Below are 12,672 nucleotides of genomic sequence, written 5' to 3'. Positions count from 1 at the left end.
TTGTCTCCCGGACCTCTCTCTCTGGTTCTCTTCTCAGTATTTCTTTCTCCATCTTCTCTGTTCTTTTTTCCCCTCTTTCTCTCTCTCTGTCTCTCCCATGTTCCTTCTCTTTCTGCCCCAACGTCGTCTCTCTTTCTCTCTGTATCTTTCTATCTTTTTTTCTCATAGCTCTTTTCTGGATCTTTTTATGTCAGTGATCTTTCTGTCTCCCTCATTTTCTTTTTCTCCGTTTCTCACTTTTCTTTCTGTCTGCCTCTTTCAGTCTCTTCTTTCTGTGTCTTGCAAGAGTTTGGGCAAGCTCCGGGAGCTGGTGACGGACAGGGAAGCCTGGCATGCTGCAGTCCGTGGGGTCGCAAAAAGTCGGACACGACTGAGCGACTGAACTGAACTCCACCCTGAAATTGCAGCAACTCGGGGAGGAGAGGGCCCTAGCCGATGCCTCAGGGGAGGTGGGCGCTGCCCCTCTGAGGGCACCGACAGAGCCCATGTGGAGTGAGATTGGTGCAGAGGGTATCCAGTCTGGGGAGGTGTGGGGTCTGCTTCCTGGTCTAGTGGGATGGAACTCCGGCTTTGAAGTGTTGTCTCACTCCAGGGCCTGGTCCGAATTCAGCCACTCTCTGGGCATTTCTTTATTTTTATTTTCTATCTTTTTAAAAAAATATTTATTTGGCTGCACCGGATCTTAGTTGAGGCACACAGGGTCTTTAGTTGTGGCTTGCAAACTCTTAGTTGCGGCGTGTGGGATCTAGTTCCCTGACCAGGGATTGAACCTGAGCCCCCTGCATTGGGATCGTGGAGTCTTAACCGCTGGACCCCCAGGGAAGTCCCTGTCTGGGCATTTCTTCCCACTGCACCATCCACTCAGTCCATGGGGTGGGAAGGATGGAGTGTTGCTTCCCACCACCAGAGCTGTGTTGGGAGGTCTGTGTCAAGCTCCCAGCAGTTAGCATCCTCTAGGGTGGGAATGCTGGGGAGCACTCAGAGTTTGGTGCCCTCATGACCGCCCCCTCCAGGCAGCCAGCTCTGACTGCACGAGGCCAGACGTGGGACCCCTTCCAGCCAGCTATGCCCCCGCTGCCCGGCACTGTGGGCCTGGCAGGCCTGCTCTTCTGGGCAGGCCAGACAATGAACGCCTTGATGCCCAACGCCACCCTGGCACTGGCCCAGACCAAGGGCACAGCTGTGAGGCCCCTGAGTGGCCTGGGGGTGCCTCGGTACCGGCGGAAGCGCCACATCTCTGCCCGGGACATGAGTGCCTTATTGGATTTTCACAACCACATCCGGGCCAGCGTGCACCCACCTGCTGCCAACATGGAGTATATGGTGAGTCCTCACGCTCTGCCTGTGCCCTCTCTGGCAAACACCAGTTGACTCAGTGTGCCCTGGAAGGGCTGGACCATTCACAAGTCTAGCCTTTCTAGCCAGTATCTGGGCCCTGTGAAGTCTGCCCATTTTACAGATGAGAAAATCAAGGCTTTATATAGGTCCTTTCTGCAGGCAGGAGCAGAGGACTGCGATTTATGGCACATCCTCTGTGCCCCAGGCACTTACACAGAACCCTCTTCCATCAAGGTGGGATTTATCTGCATTTTCCAAATAAAGAAATCAAGAAGCAGAGAATTAATTGGTTGAAGGTCACCCACTTGGGATTACACCCCAGATCTGCCAGCTGCTAAAGCTGTTGTCTTAACTAACACAATGCCTTTTCCAAGAATTCTGGCTTCCTGCTGGGGATCCGCAGTGGGTGGGTGGCTGGAGATTTCCCTGCCATTGTCTCTTTGCCCCAGGGTTTTGATGACACTCCCAGTCTGTTCACAAGTCTCTGGAGGTAGAATTGGGAGAGATGGGGATTAGTTTCTGGGGTGGGGGTGGAGGGCACAGGCTGGGGGAGAAACAGCAGCTGACCAGCAAAGGAAGCTGGGATGTCTTCCTTCAAAGAGGCAGAATGGGGGATCAGGGGAGAAGGGGGTGTCTCACCCCAGCCCCCTACCAGCCTGACTCTGGAAGGGAGGAGGGAACCTTTTTCATTATTGCAGCCCCTCCCCCAGGACCACTGTCCCAAACTAGCCTGTAGAGATAGGCCTCCAGCTCACCTACAGATTTCCTTAGGGAAAAGGATTGTCAGCCGCCCCCTGTAAGACAGATACCTGCTCCCTTAACTGCCTGCAACCACTTGTACTTTTACAATGTGTTCATTCACTTATGTAGCATCTCCTGCTTGGAGCTAGGCACCACTGCTAAGCCCTGTGGACACTGCCGAGAACAGGATGGACAAGGTCTTGTCCTTCACAGAGCTTCCATTTCAGTGGGCATGATAAAAAACAAAGATCAACCACATTTATGTAGAATAGGACATCAGGTGCAATAAGGTGTTGGGAGGGGTGGGGATGGGAGCCCAAATGGCAGGCAGCTAAAGGTGGGGGAGCCATTTATTTGTTCATTAACTGACTCATCCATTGATTAACACAGTGGCTGGCATGTAGAAGGCCCTCCAGTTTTCAAACAATGACACATTTATTGAGCACCAGCCCTGTCCTCACAACAGGTGTTTGATTGTTGCATGTATTGTGGAAGAGAGAGAGCTAGACAGTTCTACCAGGAGGGACCCTGGGGAGGGTCAGTGAGTGTGGGTTAGAGGTTTGCATGCCCCTACCTCAGCTCACCCCTTTGCAGCATGAAGAAAACATTCCTCTGCTTTCTTTAAGAATGGATGAGTCTCACAACACCGGGGAGATGTCTGGACCCTTCTTTGGGTGTCCACATTGCTTCACTAGCTGGCTTCAGCCCACAGGACATGTATCTGGCTAAACATCCCTTGCTCAAGGAACCCTTTCTCTCTATGGCTCCAAAAAAGACCAGGTTCCGTTTCACATTCTCACACCAGCCAACTGTAATGATTGCTTAACGTCTCATTTCCTTGCTAGACTGTGAGTCCTTGTTCAATATTTGCTAAATGACAGATGAAATGAAGGAACAAATAATATCTCAGAATCTCAGGAAGTCAGAGTGGAAGGGAACTAGTATTTTTTTTTAAGTAAGTGATCCTTTTTCGAGATATAAAACTTGGGGCATTCATAGATTGGAAAATTAAGAAGCCATTACAGAGGAGGAGGAGGGTATTCTCTATGTGCTGATGTAGAATCATCGCTAAGACAAACCTGTCTGGTTAAATGAAAACAGCAAGGTGCCAAATAGAATGTCTGGCATCCTGCCATCTGTCAAAAAAATTCACATATATATATACACATATGTATGTATATGTCATTGTTCCCTGGTGGCTCAGTTGGTAAAGAGTCTGTCTGCAATTCAGGAGACCCGGGTTCAATCCCTGGGTTGGGAAGATCCCCTGGAGAAGGAAGTGGCAACCCACTCCAGTATTCTTGCCTGGAGAATTCCATGGACAGAGGAGCCTGGCGGGCTACAGTCCATGGGGTCACAAAGAGTCGGATACGACTGAGTGACCAACACTTTAGTTGCTAAGTCATGTCTGACTCACTTGCGACCCCATGGACTGTAGACCACCAGGCTCTACAGTCCATGGGATTTTCCAGGCAAGAATATTGGAATGGGTTGCTATTTCCTTCTCCGGGAAGGATTATATGTGTATATATATATATGGGATTTCTTCAGAAGGAATGATGCTAAAGCTGAAACTCCAGTACTTTGGCCACCTCATGTGAAGAGTTGACTCATTGGAAAAGACTCTGATGCTGGGAGGGATTGGGGGCAGGAGGAAAAGGGGACGACAGACGATGAGATGGCTGGATGGCATCACTGACTCGATGGACATGAGTCTGAGTGAACTCCGGGAGTTGGTGATGGACAGGGAGGCCTGGCGTGCTGCGGTTCATGGGGTCGCAAAGAGTCGGACATGACTGAGAGACTGATCTGATCTGATCTGATATATATATAATTATTATATTTACATAATACATATTTTATTTATATATTAACACAATATGATATATAATTACATATATTACATACATTATATTATATATAATTACATATATTTTTTACATATAATCATATAAACATTATATATATATATTATATGCTTATGGGTGTGGAATATTCCTGCAACTGGACACAAGAAACTCACGATGATGGTTACCTCCAGGGTCTGGGTGGCTAGTATAAGATGAGGGACTAGTATAAGATGAAGATGAAAGACTCTCCATTTCTCCTTTCAACAGCTTACAGAGTAAATGTGTGCATGTTTTCACTATTAAAAACAAACACATTTTGAATTTTAAAAATTTAATGCTAAACACATTTTCAAATTTTAATAAATAAAAAATCCATCCTTTTCCTATTATCCTGGGCTCAGTCACTTCTAGGGATAGCTGGGAACTCCCAGGCCAATCCCTGGGACCCCCCTCAGAGCAGGGAACCCCAGTCTTGAAGTCCAGTGAAGGAAAAAGGATATCGGGCTAAGAGTCGGAAGGCTAGGTGTGGATCTCAGCTCTTGTGTGGACTTGCTATTGACCTTGAAGTCACAGGCCTTCTCTAAGGCTCAGTTTTCTTATTAATTAAGTGGATTTATTGCAGGGTTCCCAGGAGATGGAGGAGTCATGATACCATGTATATTTGCATTTCTAGATACTACTGAGATGGTGGTGGTTTTGCTCCCGCGGGGAATTTCATGACCTTTCTGCTTTCCCAGGTCTGGGACGAGCGGCTGGCCAGGTCGGCTGAGGTCTGGGCCTCCCAGTGCATTTGGGCCCACGGGCCCTCACAGCTGATGAGATACGTGGGCCAGAACCTGTCTGTGCATTCCGGCCGGTGAGTGAGCCCTCCCTTCACCCCGTCACCACACTGCCCTTCTTTCACTCAACAAGTTCGCCAAGCACAGGATCTGAGTTTCTTCCATCGCCTCCGCCTTCCCAGGTACCGCTCGGTGGTGGATCTTGTGAAGTCTTGGTCAGAGGAGAAGCGGCATTACTTGTTTCCTGCCCCAAAGGACTGTACCCCGCACTGCCCCTGGCGCTGCAGTGGCCCTGTCTGCTCCCACTATACCCAGGTACCCTTTGTAGGGATGAAGGGCTGGTGGGAGAAATTGAATGTGGTGGACAGCAGCTCGAAATAAAACACAGGCCTGTAACGGACTTGCTTTTACATAATGAGCCTTTTCCTGTATATACATTGAATTGAACTGAACTGGGTCTTATTTTGAGTGTCTTAGGTCAGTGGACCATATTGTTTGACCCCAAAATGGAGATGTGTGGTCTGACAAGTTCAAGAGTGCCTTTGCTATCAATAGGTCCAAATGTTTCCCAGTATTTTCTAGTTTCCAAGGCTGTGCTATCTTAAAAAAGAAATGCCAAATAAGATTACCCAAAAATCGTATTGAGTGCTCATATTGAGATGGTACCACTTACTGTACATAAAAATACAATGCAGTATAGTGTTATAAGAAATAGGACCAATGGTAGGACAAATGTCTTCTTTTGGAGACCTGCCAATTTCTCTGTGACTCATTTGCAGTAAATGTCAAACACTGAAGAAAATTCTCCTAGGAAATGTGAGGCTTAAGCCAAATGTCCCTCCTGACATCCATGAGATATTACTACCTCCATTTTACCAAAGGAGAAACAAGGCACAGAGCAGTTAAGTGACTTGGTCAAAGTCACACAGCTTCTGATATTGAGAAACTGATCCAAGGCTGTTTATCTTCAAAGTTTGTGTTCTGGGTTCAGGATGGGGAACACATGTATACCTGTGGCAGATTCATGTGGATGGTATGGCAAAACCAATACAATATCGTAAAGTAATTAACCTCCAATTAAAATAAATAAATTTATAAAAAAAGAAATAATAAAGTATTTGAATGCTATAGAAATGTACACTGTAGATAGTAAGCTCTTCTCTCAATTCTATTTCCCAAAGATAACAGGGTAGTACTTTTGCTTCTAGATTTTTTTCCCCATGAATAATATGAAAGGAAAACTGACACTTTCTCCTGGTTTCTTTATGACTAAGCACATCACATACCACAGTTCATGAGAAATAGCAATTTGTATACTGAGATAAACCAGGAACAACAGGTTAGTCTGTTTAGCCTGCATCCTTCCAATATTGAAACCTTGAGTATTTCCCATAAGGCTTTGCAAAGACAATTTCATCTTTGCCTTTTGTGACATGGATACCTAAACACAGGTCCCTTCCTTTGTGGATATGTAATCTTTTGAGAAAGATACTGTTTTGCTTTTTTTTTTTAAATCAGGAACAGATTAATGGAAAACCTGGTAATCTTAGAAATTTTGTATTCATTTCCTTTAAATACTGTGGTTTGTATTTGGCTGGCTGGTCATTTTGAGGCTGGACTTCCTTGTATTTCTTTTCAAGTAAAATTTTTTTCTTTTCTAAAAAAAAAAAAAGTTTGTGTTCTAATCTCCAACACAAAAATGATTTTCAAGCATTGTTCATAAGGGGGGAAAGAAAGAAATCTAATTGAACACTATAGAAAACAGTAGCATATATCATTCTATATGATAAGATTAAATATTCGTTCATAAAACTTTTGTGCAAGAGGAGTAGGGGTGTGTGTGTGTGTGTGTGTGTGTGTGTGTGTTGGTGCACTGGGTAACAATATAAAACTGTTTTCCCTATTGTTGATTGTAGTAAAAAATAAAGTTTGGGAAACATTATATTAATAGTACCGTAATTCCTCCATCCTCTCACTTTTGAGACAGTTGCCTCCCCCAGGAAAACCTCAGCTAATGCATCCACCCTGAACTGAGCAAGTGCAGGAAACTTCCAGGCCCAAGTCCTTCTCACAGCCTCCCTTGCCTTTGTCCTCCCTCCTCAGATGGTGTGGGCATCTTCCAACCGGCTGGGCTGTGCCATCCACACCTGTGGCAGCATCCGAGTCAGGGGCAGCACCTGGCGCCAGGCTGTGTACCTGGTCTGCAACTACGCCATTAAGTGAGTGCAGCTTTGAGGTCGAGGGGACTCTGGGGCAGGAGGGTGGCTCACAAGGTGGGCAGGACTCTCATAAAAGGAAGACACACAGGACACCTTGCCTTCTTCTGTTCTAAATGCACCATACAGTTTGGTACTTTTAGAGTTGATCGAGAATCCTTTTTTTTTACCCAAGCTTCACAGTCAATTGGGTGATAGACAGAGGACCAAGGCAGGTGGATAGTGGATAGGCAGTCTCCCTGATGAAGCCAGTAGTGGAGAATGTATTTTAGCTCTGCCAGCCAAGTGGGCTTGCAAATAGCTTGCTGTTGAATTAAACCTTCACATCCATTAACAAGCAACACTGGACAATCAGAGGCCTCTTCTAAGTATAGTGCCGGCCCCTTTAAGCTTCCCACAAGAAACAGAGCAACCAAGGACACATGCTCCCTGCAGGGAGGCAGATCCCATAGGAAAGAAAGGAAGGATGCAGTGAGCATGCTCAGCTGCTTCTTCCAGACTCTCCAATCAGCTAGGTGGGAGAGAGGTCAAGAGAAGTCTTTGAGAGCAGGAAATAGACCTGATTCATTTTTATATCCTTTTACTACAGTGATTTCAAACTGTTGGTTTTTCTTAAAGCAGAACTTTCCCTCAAGTGGTTGAATTAAACAAAAAAAGGATGACTTTTATTCCATCATCCCCTGGTGTCTCCACCACCCACATTCCCTGCTCCTAAACTTCCGGGAGCACCTTTTGAAAACTGTGGACTCACAGCATCTGACACAAATCCTGATGCCCACTAGAAGTCTTGGTTGAATGAACGAATGAATGAACCCATATGAAACCAGAAATCCACACTTTTCTAAGCACTTTGGCTGACTTTACTTATTGTTATTCAGCCATCACTTTTGGAGGAAAAAGATTCCATTTCTGCCTACAAAGAGTGTTTGATGTTTGAGACAATAAGGCACTGGAGCTTGAGAAATCACTAACACCACAAGCTAGAGGTGAGAGTATTAGGCCGCCCCGAGCAAGATCCTGGGGGACTGATGGTAGGCCTTGAGGTGGATGAGAGAGAGAAAAGAGAACTCTTTGGGCTGGATGGAGAAGAGAGCTGTGGGAAGATCCAGTGTGTAAGCTGGACCCATGTGCCACTAGGGCAGTCTGGAAAGTGAAAGTCGCTCAGTCGTGTCCAACTCTTTGCTACCCCATGCACTATACAGTCTATGGAATTCTCCATACTGGAGTGGGTAGCCTTTCCCTTCTCCAGGGGATCTTCCCAACCCAGGGATCGAACCCAGGTCCTTTGCACTCTGCAGGTGGATTTTTTTTTTTTACCAGCTGAGCTATCAGGGAAGCCAGAGCAGTCTGGAAAGCCTGACCAAAACCGTAGTTGTGATTCATAAGCTAGAGGCCAGCAAACTACAGCCCACAGCCAAAATCCGACCTGCTGCCTATTTCTATAAATAAACTTTTATTGAAACATGACCACGACATTTGTTCACATATCCTCTAGGGCTGCTTTCGTGCAATAAAGACATTTGACCCCCAAAGCCTAAAATATTTACTATCTGGCCCTTTACATAAAAAGTTTGCAAACTCCTGCACAGGCAATGGGAAACCACTAAAAGTTCTTGAGCAGGAGAATGATGGGATGAAGGTTTGTTTTGTTTGTTTGGCCACGCCTCGAGGCTTGTGGGATTTTAGTTCCCTGACCAGGAATCAAACACAGCCCCTGGAAATGAAAGCACCAAATCTTAACCACTGGATGGCCAGGGAATCCCTGGTTTGTTCTTTTTTAAAAAACTGCTTAGTTGAGATATAATTCACATACCATACAATTTATCCATTTGAAGTGTACAACTCAATGGGTTTTTGGTGTATCACATTATTCATTTTTTTCAATATTGGTAAAAAAATATTTATATAACATAAATTTGCCATTTTAGCCATTTTTAAGTACTGTATACTATTTCATGGCATTAACTGTATTTATAGTGTTGTACAACCATCACCTCTGTTTCCAAAATGTTTTCATCACCCCAAAGAGAAAAAACTGTTACCTTTAAGCAATGGCTCCCTATCCACCCCCCTCCCCAAATCTATTGAGAAGATTAACTCCATAGCAGGTAGGATGGTTTTGGATGACTGTCCATGAAAAATAAATGTACAGCAGAGGCCACAAAGAGGTTTCACGGGCACATCTCCCATGGTTGAATTACACCCAGTATCTAATTATTCTAGTTCTTATTTGCATATCATCTTGTAAGTTACAGGGGCTTCCCGCATAGCTCAGTTGGTAAAGAATCTGCCTGCAATGTGGGAGACCTGGGTTCAATTCCTGGATCTGGAAGTTCCCCTGGAGAAGGAAATGGCAAACTACTCCAATATTCTTGCCTGGAGAATCCTATGGACAGAAGAGCCTGGCAGGCTACAGTTCATGGGATCCCAAGAGTCAGACATGACTTAGTGCTATCTTTCTTTCTTTGTAAGTTACAAAGTTTTTTGCATAATTTTTATGGACACCATTTCATTAACTTATTCAGAGGATAAAATCAAGGCTCAAGAAATGAGGTAGTTTAGGGACTAAACTACCCTGGTGGTCCCTGGGTAAGTGGTTAAGTGGTCCAGTGGTTAAGACTTCATCTTCCAACGCAGTGGGTGTGGGTTTGATCCCTGGTCGGGGCCAAAATACCAAAACATAAAACAGAAGCAAAACTGTAATAAGTTCAATAAAGACTTTAAAAATGGCCCACATCAAAAAAAAAAAAAAAATCTTTAAAAAAAAAGAAAGAAATGAGATGGTTTATTCTGTCACCAGCTGACAGAACCAGGATCAGAACTCAGATCTGCTTGTTGGAGAGGGGAGGGAGGGATTTCTTTGGAGAGGTGGTTGGAGTGGGGTGGTTGTGTGGAAGGAATCAAAAAAATTGCACTTCCTGGGGAACTGCTTATCTGCCAAGCCAGGTGCTTGGATATGCTCATTCCTGTGTGGGAAGAATGTCTTCTCTTGGTTTTAGAGATGAAGAAACTGAGGCTTGCAGTTGTGACGTGGTTACGGGGCCAGTCAGCGGCTCTGCTGATATTTGAAAACCTGTGTGAAGGTGGCTCGTGTATCTGTCCCCCCCACCCGCCTCCCTGGGCCCTCTTCTCTTCCAGGGGTAACTGGATCGGAGAGGCACCATACAAGACGGGGAGGCCGTGTTCTGCCTGCCCCCCCATCTACCAAGGCAGCTGCAGTAGCAACATGTGCTTCTCGAGACGCAAGTCCAACAAGCTCCTGTGGTTCTGAATTTTCCATGGGCTCTGGCAGGCCTCCGGCTGGGCCTGATGCTCCAAGAGTCCCTTCCCCAAGACAGGGTCAAGGAATACTTTTTTAAGGATGTGAGTTGGGCTCACTTCACCTACCTGAATCTTCCCTCCTGTTTCCATTTCCTAAACGTCCAGCATGTACCCGGAGAAAACAGCCTCCTTGCTTTCCTTCTTACCTGTTACATCTTTTTTTCCTCCGGCCTCTGGGAAAAGAGGCCTGCATCCTCAATTGACTCAGTTCTCAGACAGCCAGGGCCGGAAGAAGCAGTGGCAGCAGCTTTTGGACTCGCAGGCCTCTAACCCGCAAGTCTTTGTGTATCCAATAAACTACCTTCATTCATTCAGTAATAGCCAATCAGCTCCTGGGCCGTCTTTGCGGACCAGTGGTCTCCCTCTCTGATTTGGGACCATTTCAGTTGCAAGCTTTTACAAAATAACTGTAGTTAGCTTGTGGACACCCCACCCTCAGTGTACGTTACTGAAGCCATGCAGGGTCCAGGCATCTTTTTCACAGGTGGGCACACTGAGGCTTGGCAAAAGGGCATGACTTACTGAGAGCTGCATGGCTTGTCTGGGAGGGCACCCAGGTTGAAGCCCAGGCTCTGACAGCTCCTTCAGGCTGTTCTAGACACCTCTCTGAATGCTCAGAACTGACAGCCTAAAAGCAAAGCTCGCCTGAGGGAATTCTGTCTTTTAAGGCTTTTTTTTTTTTTTCCTTCCTTTGGCTCTCTCTGTCTCTCTTTCCTTTCTTTATTTCTCCCAGGGAATCTCATTCTCGTTCCCTGAAACCTTTTCCCCTCTCCCCACCCCACCCAGTTATCAAAGCACACAAAAGACCTTTTGTCTTTAGAGATAGTAAAATCTCTCCCTCAGACCTTGCCCTCCAGCTGGGGCCCACTCCCTGCCTGGCTGGAGAGAGCTTCATTCAAAAGACCCAGATGAAAAACAAGCCCCTTTTCTCGGAGTCCCTACATGATCCTGGATGGAATGAGTATTCTTCCCTCTTGGACATTCCCATCTACTCTACAACCTGTACCTGTGTCTCCAATATTGCCTTCCTCTGCCCTCAATAAAATTCTTTGAGATCTTGTGCACTGGCTCTTTCTGGTCCCCGTCTCGGTCCTCAGGAGGGTCAAAGAGGAGAGAAGGAACCGGAGCAGAGGAGATGGGCTGAGGGGAAACCAGCTCAGGAAGAAGGCCGAAAGGGCTTCGTTGATGGTCCAGCGGCTAAGACTCCGAGCTCCCAAGGCAGGGAATCCTGGTTCGATCCCTGGTCAGGGAACTAGATCCTGCATGCTGCAGTGAAGAGCCTGCATACTGCAACCAACACCTGGCACAGCCAAATAAATAAAGAAGACCAGGTGCTAACAGTCCCTCGGCTCCTGCTTCGCACCAAGTACATCAGCTGGATCACAGGCGCAGGTGTCTGACTTCTCACTCCACTTTACAACTAAGGAAAATGAGACTTATCAGAAGTGCCCATTTCCAAATGCTGGAGATGCATGAAATAAGAAAAACAAGGACACGGTTCTGAGTTCATTATTCTCAGATTATATTCTTCCTAATTTTTTTGGAAGGGGGTATATTAAAATGTCCTTTCATGTATCACACAATGGTAATAATGAATGTTAGATTTCCTTAAAAATTATTAATATCCTTATGTGGCAGGTGATGGAGAAGGCAATGGCACCCCACTCCAGTACTCTTGCCTGGAAAATCCCATGGACGGAGGAGCCTGTTAGGCTGCAGTCCATGGGGTCGCTAAGAGTTGGACACTACTGAGCGACTTCACTTTCACTTTTAACTTTCATGCATTGGAGAAGGAAATGACAGCCCACTCCAGTGTTCTTGCCTGGAGAATCCCAGGGACAAGGGAGCCTGGTGGGCTGCCGTCTATGGGGTCGCACAGAATCGGACACGACTGAAGCGACTTAGCAGCAGCAGCAGTGGCAGGTGGGGGAAGGACTTGCCAACCCTTTGTCAAATTCCCAAAATGTTCTGGAATTTTTTTTTTTAGGTTTAAAAATGTATTTATTTATTTAGCTGCACCAGCTCTTAGCTGTGGCATGTGAGCTCTTTTTTTTTTTTTTTTTTTCTTTTTTTGCATGTGAGCTCTTTAGTTGAGTCATGTGGGATCTAGTTCCCTGACCACAAGTCAAACAGAGGCCCCCGGCATTGGAAGTGTAGAATCTTAGCCACTGCACTAACAGGGAAAACCTTGTTTTGGAAATTTAAGTGGCATGTAACCCTCTGGATTCCATGGCATGTATAAGGTCACAGAGCTAGTAAGGAGCAGATATGGGATTTTGATTCAGGTCCCTCCGATCCCAATGCCTATGCTCTTCTGAGGCGCCCGATTTGCCTTCCTATGTCCTGAGTTAACAGGATAACCAGGGTAATCACCATTGGCATTTATGAGATGCTGAGGACACTCTTAATCTCATTGAATTATCCTGC

The 12,672-nt window shown here is 45.9% G+C and overlaps 1 protein-coding gene across 1 annotated transcript; it reads left to right on the top strand.

The window, feature by feature from the left end:
* The first annotated feature begins 754 nt into the window (after positions 1-754).
* On the top strand, positions 755-11,962 carry R3HDML (R3H domain containing like). The gene is made up of 5 exons (XM_006067862.4): positions 755-1,323; positions 4,667-4,785; positions 4,891-5,023; positions 6,812-6,927; positions 10,063-11,962. Exons 1-5 carry the CDS (start codon positions 997-999, stop codon positions 10,193-10,195), a joined length of 828 nt encoding a protein of 275 aa, XP_006067924.2. The 5' UTR covers positions 755-996; the 3' UTR covers positions 10,196-11,962.
* The last annotated feature ends 710 nt before the right edge of the window (positions 11,963-12,672 follow it).

The sequence above is a fragment of the Bubalus bubalis genome, chromosome 14 (genome assembly GCF_019923935.1).
Source record: "Bubalus bubalis isolate 160015118507 breed Murrah chromosome 14, NDDB_SH_1, whole genome shotgun sequence".
Taxonomy (NCBI): Eukaryota; Metazoa; Chordata; class Mammalia; order Artiodactyla; family Bovidae; genus Bubalus; species Bubalus bubalis.
The sequence above is the reverse complement of the archived record's forward strand: the minus strand, read 5'-3'. Positions and strand labels throughout refer to the sequence as shown.